This window comes from Pezoporus occidentalis, unplaced genomic scaffold, assembly GCF_034315485.1.
Source record: "Pezoporus occidentalis ecotype Australia unplaced genomic scaffold, CSIRO_AGI_Poc_V1 ctg388, whole genome shotgun sequence".
NCBI classification, from domain to species: Eukaryota; Metazoa; Chordata; class Aves; order Psittaciformes; family Psittacidae; genus Pezoporus; species Pezoporus occidentalis.
Window position 1 is genome coordinate 72,228 of NW_026915711.1, and position 10,100 is coordinate 82,327.

At 58.5% G+C, this 10,100-nt stretch overlaps 1 protein-coding gene across 2 annotated transcripts in view; it reads left to right on the forward strand.

Annotated features, from left to right (window-relative positions):
* Positions 1–5,768, forward strand: part of KDM2A (lysine demethylase 2A) — a 48,700-nt gene extending 42,932 nt beyond the window's left edge. Inside the window, exons 18-22 of one of the 2 annotated variants that reach the window (XM_062632242.1) lie at positions 616–1,328; positions 2,378–2,541; positions 2,821–2,979; positions 3,145–3,360; positions 4,367–5,768. In XM_062632242.1, the coding sequence (XP_062488226.1) occupies positions 616–1,328; positions 2,378–2,541; positions 2,821–2,979; positions 3,145–3,360; positions 4,367–4,548 (1,434 nt within the window). In that variant the 3' untranslated portion in view covers positions 4,549–5,768. Of the gene's footprint in view, positions 1–615; positions 1,329–2,377; positions 2,542–2,820; positions 3,361–4,366 lie in introns of both variants that reach the window. The other variant, XM_062632240.1, reaches the window with a different exon arrangement.
* The last annotated feature ends 4,332 nt before the right edge of the window (positions 5,769–10,100 follow it).

The window sequence follows — 10,100 nt, forward strand, 5'->3', positions numbered from 1 at the left end:
GTCTGGTCCTGGGGTCTCACAGGGGGATGAGCTGTCAGCCCCCAGCTCTTTGTGCCTGGCTCCCCTGGCAGAAGCAGCAGGGGCAGATGGGTCCCTCTTGAGCCAGCAGGTGACCGTGTGGTGGCAGCCAGTGGCTGCCAGCACTGCCCAAGACACCAGCCTATGGCTGCTGCATCAACTATAGAGCCCTGTCCACTGCTGTGAATGGAAGTGTGGCAGCAAAGGCAAGCCAGGCAGGGAGCAGCCTCCCTGGAGCACCTTCTGCTGAGTGATGTGCGTGCTTGGGGTGCACATCTGCCTGGTTCCTGGGTCCCCCAGTGCTTCATGCAGACGCAGTGAGCACCCCTTGTCCTTACGGTGCCTTGTGCTGAGCTGTGATCCCCAGAGCTTCTGCTGCAAGAAGCAGGGGACTGTTAGGCACAGAGTGGGAGCCATCCCAAACCTTGGGGACACCCCGTTTGTGAAGGAAGGAGGAAAACGTCGGTTACTGATGCGGGTTGACTCTGGTCCTGGTGGTATTGCCAGCACCATGATGTTGCCCAGGAGAAGGGGACACGTTCCCCAGCCCCACCACAGGCTCCATCCCCACTAAGCTGCCCCCCCTCTTCCCCGCAGAAGCGGAAGGTGGAGGAGAGCGACGACGACACGGCGCAAGCCAAGGTGCTGCGGCCCCTGCGGAGCTGCGAGGAGCCCCTGACCCCCCCTCCCAACTCTCCCACCCCAATGCTGCAGCTGATCCACGACCCAGCATCACCTCGGGGCATGGTGACGCGCTCGTCCCCGGGAGCCGGCCCCAGCGACCACCACAGCGCCAGCAGGGACGAGCGCTTCAAGCGGCGGCAGCTGCTGCGGCTCCAGGCCACCGAGAGAACCATGGTGAGGGAGAAGGAGAACAACCCCAGCGGCAAGAAGGAGCTGTCGGAGGTGGAGAAGGCCAAGCTGCACGGCTCCTACCTCACCGTCACGCTCCAGCGCCCCACCAAAGACGTCCATGGCACTTCCATCGTCCCCAAGCTGCAAGCCATCACGGCTTCCTCCACCAACCTGCAGCACTCGCCGCGCGTGGTCATGCGTCACGCACCCACCAGGATGCCCCTGCGGGGCGGGGGTGAGGACGAAGCAGCCGCCGAGGAGGAGGAGGAGGAAGAGGAAGAGGAGGACGAGAACGCGGAGGAAGGGGGGGCGGCCCGGCTCAATGGCCGAGGGGGCCGGGGGCAGGAGGGCGACGAGAGCTGCATGCAGCGCGAGGTGTGGATGTCTGTCTTCCGCTACCTCACCCGCAGGGAGCTCTGCGAGTGCATGCGGGTGTGCAAGACCTGGTACAAGTGGTGAGTGTGGGGACGGGGAGGGTCAGGAGGGGACAGCCCGTGTCCTCATCCCACCACCAGGCACAGCCGTGTGGGAAGGGGAGAAGGGATCTCCAGTCAGTGCCCTCCCTTTCCTCTCTGGCAGAGGCACATCCCAGGCAGCGTTGCACTCGGAGCCTGCTGGCTGCTGCCTCTGCCATACGTGCAGTGGTCTGTATTGTCTCCTTCTGCCTTCCTCCTGTCCCCTCTGCTGGGTGGCAGAGGCAGGCTGTGCTGTCACCTGAGTACCCGTGTCCTTGCAAGGTGCTGATGCCCTTTCCTCTCCCGCTGCCCTTGTCCTTCCCTGTCCCTGCTTCCCAGCAGGCAGGGGAGGGCTGGCTGAGGCGGGGAATGGGTTTGCTGGCTGGAAACGCCTCGGGGGGCCGCAGGCCCAGAAGACAATGCTGGCACAGGGACAGCTGTGGATGGAGGGCTTGGGAACAGCCTGGAAACTGGGAGGTTTCTAACTGCTGAGCAGCAGGAATGGCACGATGGGAAAGGACCAGCCCACTTTTATCAGCAGTGGGTGGGAATGGTGTGTGATGGCTGGAGGAGAGCATCCTCTCCCCCCCTCACTAGGGTGGCACTTTCAGACTCACAGCGGAGCTGCCATCGATTCCTGGGTCTCCCCACGTTCCCATGGGAGAAGAAGCCACCTCCAGGCTCTGTTGCAGTTGCTGGCACAGCAGCAAAACACTGTCGGAGCCATGGGGTGGAACCAGGCTGAATGTCTCGTCTGCTGGGAGCAGGGATGCTTAAGATCTTTGCCGTGGCAGGAGGAGCACCCAGGAGGGGGCAAACAGGCTGAGCTGCAACTCCCAGTCCTGTTACACGGCAGCAAAAGCCTGCTGGAGTTGTTTTGGGTGTCCCTGTATGGCTGGATATCCTCTCCTCGTGTTGGGGAGACCAGGCAGAGCAGCCTTGTTCTGCATCTGGGACCACACCAAGGCTGGGCTTCTCCTTCCTAAAGTCAGGCAACCTGCTGGCTGTCATCTCTTGCCCCACGGGGCTCACCTTGTCCTTGCCCCCAGGTGCTGTGACAAGAGATTGTGGACAAAGATCGATTTGAGCCGGTGCAAGTCCATCACCCCACAGGCGCTGAGCGGCATCATCAAGAGACAGCCCGTCAGCCTCGACCTCAGCTGGACCAACATCTCCAAAAAGCAGCTCACGTGGCTCGTCAACAGGCTCCCAGGTGAGGGTGGGATGGGATGGGGTCCCTGTCCCTGCTCCCAGGCTTCCTGATGGCTGGAGCCCAGCAGGAGACACCCTGGTGCCTGCATCCCTGCAGCAAGCAGCCGGTAGCGATGTGGTTTCCTGCTGCTCTCCATCAGAGAGCCCAGCTCTCTATCCCACTCCAGGCAGGGAGAGGAGCTGCTTTTTCCTGTGCTTGGAAAACAAAAGGGATGAGATCTGGGATGCCTTGGAGCTAACCAAGCCTGTCTGACTCGTTCCCTCTCCCTTGTGCTGTCAGGCCTGAAAGACCTCATCTTAGCGGGCTGTTCCTGGTCTGCGGTCTGTGCTCTCAGTACCTCCAGCTGCCCCCTTCTCAGGACCCTCGATCTTCGGTGGGCAGTAGGAATCAAGGACCCTCAGATCCGGGATCTACTCACGCCTCCCACAGACAAACCCAGTAAGCTGTTCCTGGTGGTGGTGGATGACGAGGGTCCCAATGGCTATGGGGAGCTGGAGGAGGGTGACCTCTTGGGCACAGAGCAGGGAGGTGATGCTGGATCTGGAATACCCCAGCGCAGCCGGGTGGATAAGTCCCCGCTCAGCCTCTCCTCTCCCTCTGCAGGTCAGGACAATCGCAGCAAGCTCCGGAACATGATCGATTTCCGGCTCGCCGGCCTGGACATCACGGATGCCACGCTGCGGCTGATCATCCGCCACATGCCCCTGCTCTCCCGCCTCGACCTCAGCCACTGCAACCACCTTACGGACCAGTCGGCCAACCTCCTCACGGCCATGGGCTCTTCCACGCGCAACTCCCTCACCGAGCTCAACATGGCAGGTGGGTTCCTGCTCCGGGTGGCCCAGGCTGGTCACAGAGGGATGCGATGGTTCAGGTTGGAAGGGGACTTAAGATCTTCCAGGTCCAATCCCCTGCCACGGGCAGGGACACCTTCCACTAGAGCAGGGTGCTTCAAGCCCCTGTGTCCAGCCTGGCCTTGAACACTGCCAGGGATGGGGCAGCCACAGCTTCTCTGGGCACCCTGTGCCAGCGCCTCAGCACCCTCCCAGGGAAGAACTTCCTCCTTATATCCAACCTGAACTTCCCCTGTTTCAGTTTGAGCCCATGACCCCTTGTCCTGTCGCTCCAGTCCCTAATGAAGAGTCCCTCTCCAGTATCCTTGTAGTCCCCTTCAGACACTGGAAGCTGCTCTGAGGTCTCCATGCAGCTTCTCCAGGCTGAACAGCCTCAATGTTCCCAGCCTGGCTCCATACGGGAGCTGCTCCAGCCCCTGAGCATCCTCACGGCCTCCTCTGATTTGCTCCGACAGCTCCATGTCCTTCTTATGCTGAGGACACCCAGAGCTGCACCCAGTGCTGCAAGTGGGCTCTCACAAGAGCAGAGCAGAGGGGCAGGATCCCCTCCCTGAGCTGCGGCTCACGCCCTAGGGGTGCAGCCCAGCACCCAGTGGGGGTTCTGGGCTCAAGCACACACTGAAGCTGGGTCACAGGGAGCTTCCCCTCACACAACACCCCCAGGTCTTTCTCCTCAGGGCTCCTCTGAATCACTTCTCTGCCCGTCCTGTAGCTATGCTGTGAGCAGGACCTTGCACTTGGCCTTGTTGAACTCCATGAGGTTCACATGGTCCCACCTCTTCAGCCTGTCCTGGTCCCTCTGGATCCCATCCCTTCACTCCGTAATGTGGATAGCACTGCATCATTTGGTGTTATCGGCAAACTTCCTGGTCCAAAGGTGGCCTGGCTGGACTTGCTGTCTTAAAACAGCTTCCTCCTCCCATCCTGACATGAGAGCTCAACTCGCACTTCCTCTCGTCTCCTCCTTCCAGGCTGCAATAAGCTGACGGACCAGGCCTTGCTGTACCTGCGCCGCATCTCCAACGTCACCCTCATTGACCTGCGAGGTTGCAAACAGATCACCCGCAAAGCCTGTGAGCACTTCATCTCGGACCTGTCCATCAACAGCCTCTACTGCCTGTCTGACGAGAAGCTGATCCAAAAGATCAGCTAGAGACCCTCCCCGGGGCAGACTGAGGAGAAGGAAAAAGAGCCCATCCCACCCCTCTCGGAGAGCCGCTCCTCCACATCCCCATCCTTGCCCTCTGTGTCCTGCCGCTGCTTCCCATCGGACTCGGCAGGCAGGGCCGCTGCTGGCCTCGCTCCACCGTCCTTCCTCCTCCTCCTCCCCCGGGACTTCTGCCGATGAAGACGTCCCGCCAAGGCTGGCCAGTACCAGAGGAGGAACGGGCACATGGCAGGGAGCCTCAGCCCGGAGGCTGGCCGCTCCCAAGGTGGAGGTTGAAACAGAGATCTCTGTGCAGAGAATTGGGGCACCCTCTTCCCCCCCCCCCCCACCATCCCAGCTTTCCCCTTCCTCCCCGTTGTCTCCTCGCCTTGAAACACTTTGTCACTTCCCCGTTAGCACAAAGCTTGAGGGTCAAGGTCTCTCCGAGAAGCGGGAGCAGAGCTGGAACAAAACGTCCCCCTCCGTGCCACAACCAGGTCATCGCTTGCCCCTGCGCTCTCAGCCCCATCACTGCTCCCCTCATCCAGCTGCAGGGGCTGGGGTCCAAGCTCCTCCTTCTCGCACCGCTCTCCTGCATCCCGGTGGCTCTGACAGCGAGGACTGGAGCCCCACAGCACCGGCCAGGACTTGGGGAGGGGGGAGCTTTGCATCCTGCTCTTCCCATCGCCCGGGGAGGCGAGGCTGGGGGACAACGCGCTTCCACTCCGGGCCAGCGCCAGCCTTCCCGGAGCACCGCCTGTCCCCAGCGCAGCCCCGCACCGAGGCGATGGCCGGGGCCGGAGCAGGGGCCACCCTACAGGTACACCAGAGCTCAGGGAGGACTCGGGAAGCATCAGCCAGGGGTGAGTGAGCTCACGAACGAGGGGAGGACAAAGAGCTGCCTCCTCTTCCTCGCCACCTCCTCTCCGCGTGGCCCAGCATCATGAAGCACTCTAGGGGCCACCATGGCCATGGTTGGAAGGGGGGTGAAGGCTGCTCTGTCTTAACCCGGGGCGCTGCGGCCTGGGACCGAACTGGCACGAATGTCCCCGCTGCATCGTCCTCTCTCCTTCCCCTCACCCCACTTTTCGCTGCCGTTTTTCCTTTGCAATGAATGGTCGGTCCAAAGAACCTCTCTCTTGGGCAGCAGAGAGTTTTTTGCACTTTAAAAAGAAAAAAAAACAAGCAAACAACAAAAACAAAAAAAAAAAAGACAAAAAAAAAGACACAGGAAAAAAAAAGAAAAAGGAAAAAAAAAAGTTGGAATCTTTTTTTTGTTTGTTTTTTGGGGGGGTCACTGTTTTATTCCCCCCCTGTGACCGGACGCTCCCCATCTCTCTCCTGGTGTCAGGACCCTGCTGGCCCCAAGTCTGGCCCCATAGCACAACCCAGCCTCCCCCCTGATACCCCCTCTCAACCCTGCAGAGGACAACAGCCAAGGGGGGGGATCCCCACTGCTTCAGAAGCAATAAGGGAGGAAGGAGACGCCTCCATCTGTCCTCCGCTTCCCGGCTGCTGGATAAGGGGGATGGATGCAAGGAGCAACGAGAGGGTTGTGCCGCGGGGGGAGCCGGAGGGCTCGGAGCAGCCACCGCGGCTCCGGGTGTGAGGAAGAGCGGAGGCCGCCCTGCCTTAGCCTCCTTTGGGAAGGACATATGGAGTCTCCCGAGCTTTTCTTTTTCCTTTTGGATTGAGGTTTTTGGTTTGAGTTCTTTTGCAACGAGAAAGAAAGAATTCCAGGCTGGGATCGAGCTCGCCCGGAGCCGGGTGGGCGCAGGGACATCCTCCACCATGGCCATGGTTGGGGTTGGATGGAGGGGCCGTAATCCCCTTCATCATCCTCCTCCCGCATGGCTGCAGAGACTCCGGTGCGCGGCCCTCATCCCCCTTCCACTCCTCGGGCAAAAGGGGGAGGAAAATCCATAAGGAAGAGAAAGAAAAAGAATTATATATATAAAAAGAAGAAAGCAATCACGTAGTGATTTAAAAAGCACCCAGACTGCTCCCTCAAGACAACCCCTGCAAGAAGAAGTCATTGTTTAAAGGGTTTGGTTGTGTTTTGGTTTCGTTTCAATTCCCACCCTCCTCTTCCTCCCCCTTCCCAATTTTTCCCCCCCCATTCCATCCCCCCCTCCCCCCCCCCCTTGGAGAAATATTGTAAATATCTATTTTTTTGTTGGCGATTTAGAGTCCATCTCTGATGTTTGTGCTTTAAAATTAAATGTAAGCATTAAGGGTAAAAAGCAAACCACGTCTGGCCCTTCTCTCAGTCGCCCTTGGGGGGGTTCTGATTCCCTGAGCCCAGGGATTGGTTTCGATCCTGTTTTAGTGGGAGGTTTTGATTGGGTTTTCCCTTCCAGTGGTGGGGTTTAGGAGAGGATCGTCGCTTTCATGAGCGCGGGGATGGGGGAAGGAAAATCCCAGTCACTGAAGGGGGATTTTGTTTCTTGGGATGGATTTTTTTTGGAATAAGTTAAGAGAAAATGGGGGGAAAGAAAAAAAAGTAAGGAAATATCCAAATCCTGCATTTTGGCTCTGCGCATTGTCCATGAGGGAGGTGGAGGGGATGAGATTGGAGATCCCGGCCCTTTGCAGGGACTTCTGGAGCATTCTCTGATGGTTCATAGCATCCATGTATCCCTGTTGGGTTGGTGGCAGCCATCCCCATGTCCCCATCATTATTGGGGTATGGTGATGGTGCTTGTCCCTGTGTCCCCATTATCTCTTGGGGAATGGAGGTGGCATCTGTCCCTGTGTCCCCATCATCCCTTAGGGAATGGTGGTGGCAGCCATCTCTGTCTCCATTATCTCTTGGGGAATGGAGGTGGCATCTGTCCCTGTGTCCCCATCATCCCTTAGGGAATGGTGGTGGCAGCCATCTCTGTGTCCCCATTATCTCTTGGGGAATGGAGGTGGCATCTGTCCCTGTGTCCCCATCATCCCTTAGGGAATGGTGGTGGCAGCCATCTCTGTGTCTCCATTATCTCTTGGGGAATGGAGGTGGCATCTGTCCCTGTGTCCCCATCATCCCTTAGGGAATGGTGGTGGCAGCCATCTCTGTGTCCCCATTATCTCTTGGGGAATGGAGGTGGCATCTGTCCCTGTGTCCCCATCATCCCTTAGGGAATGGTGGTGGCAGCCATCTCTGTGTCTCCATTATCTCTTGGGGAATGGAGGTGGCATCTGTCCCTGTGTCCCCATCATCCCTTAGGGAATGGTGGTGGCAGCCATCTCTGTGTCCCCATTATCTCTTGGGGAATGGAGGTGGCATCTGTCCCTGTGTCCCCATCATCCCTTAGGGAATGGTGGTAGCAGCCATCTCTGTGTCTCCATTATGTCTTGGGGAATGGTGGTGGCAGCCATCTCTGTGTCTCCATTATCTCTTGGGGAATGGTGGTGGCAGTGATCCCTGTGTCCCCATCATCTTCTAGGGAATGGAGCTGGCAGCCATCACAGTGTCCCTGTCATCTGTGGAATGGTGGTGGCAGTTGTCCCCATGTCTCCATCATCCCTTAGGGAATGGTGGTGGCAGCCATCACAGTGTCCCTGTCATCTGTGGAATGGTGGTGGCAGTTGTCCCCATGTCTCCATCATCCCTTAGGGAATGGAGGTGGCAGCCATCACAGTGTCCCTGTCATCTGTGGAATGGTGGTGGCAGTTGTCCCCATGTCTCCATCCTCAGGGAGTGGTGGTGGCAGCCATCCCAGTGTCCCCATCACCTCCTTCCCCACCCATGAGCCTGGGCGCAAGAGGCTGTTGCCCATCCCTTGGGAATACCCCTTGCTCCCAGTGGACTCCAGGGCTGCCCCCCTGCTCACCTCACAACCGGAGCTCTCTCTATAGCACCCGTGTTGGAGCAGATTCCAACCTCTGCCTGGCAAAGAGCGGGCAGGGAATGCGGGCAGGGAATGTGGGCAGGGAGCACAGGCAGCTCAGGGGCTGGCTCTGGCTCCATCTCCCCGTGTTGGCCAAACCAAAGGGATTCCCCGGCTGGGATCAGGCCCACAGGGATGTGCCGGCAGCATTCCATGGGGATTTGTTCCTCTCCTCCCTGGTTTAGATGCCAGGAGCGGGGCCGGAGCAGTACCACATTGGTGAGCATCGTGCACGGGGACGCTGGGGCCCTCACACGTGGTTGCACTGCCTGCTGCGTGGTGCCACGTGTGTGGTCATGCACGCACGCGGTGTGACAGGCGGAGGGACACACGGGGGGGTCACGCACACCTGCGGTGTCACACGTGCACAGCGTCGCACTCAGCATGGCACACACACGGTGTCACACACACGGTGTTCACTCACGGTGTGACACAGAGCCAGTGTCACATGTGATGTCACAGTGTCACATACACGTCACACTCATGAGGCCTCACGATGTCATACACATGATGTCACATATGCATGATGTCACACACAATGTCGTACACGTCACAGTGCCACATGTCAGTCACATATTACATGTCACACATGATGTCACAGTGTCACACATCACACACATAACGTCACACACACGATGTCACACAAACGTCACACGATGTCACACGTCACACGATGTCACGCACACGTCACACAATGTCACACACGATTTCACACACACGTCACACAGTGTCACACACACGATGTCACACACGATGTCACACACACACGATGTCACACACACACGATGTCACACACACACATGATGTCACACACACGATGTCACACACAGAGATGATGTCACACACATGATGTCACACACACACAGATGATGTCACACACGTCACACACACACGATGTCACACACACGATGTCACACACACACACATGATGTCACACACACACGATGTCACACACATGATGTCACACACACACATGATGTCACACACATGATGTCACACACACACAGATGATGTCACACACATGATGTCACACACACACAATGTCACACACACACATGATGTCACACACATGATGTCACACACACACACACACACACGATGTCACACACACACACACGATGTCACACACACACATGATGTCACACACACACGATGTCACACACACACGATGTCACACACACACACGATGTCACACACACATGACGTCACACACACACACGATGTCACACACACATGATGTCACACACACATACGATGTCACACACATGATGTCACACACACACATGATGTCACACACACACGATGTCACACACACACACGATGTCACACACACACATGATGTCACACACACACGATGTCACACACACACACATGATGTCACACTGATGATGTCACACACACACATGACGTCACACACACGTCACACGACGCCGTTCACACCCGCCCGCGGGCGCGTCGGCCACGCAAGGCGCTGCGGGCGGGGCGATGGGCGGGGCTGCCCCTCCGTGGCCCCGCCCCTCCGTGCCCCGGGGCGGTCTCGCGGCGGGCGGGCCGCGCGCGCTCCCTGAGGCGCCGCTCCCGCCATGGCCCCCCCGCCCCAGCGCTGAGCCCCGGCGCTGCCGCTGCCGCCCGCACCGGGGGGGTGGGGGGGTGGGGGGGGGCAGAGGAAGACAAGGACCGCGC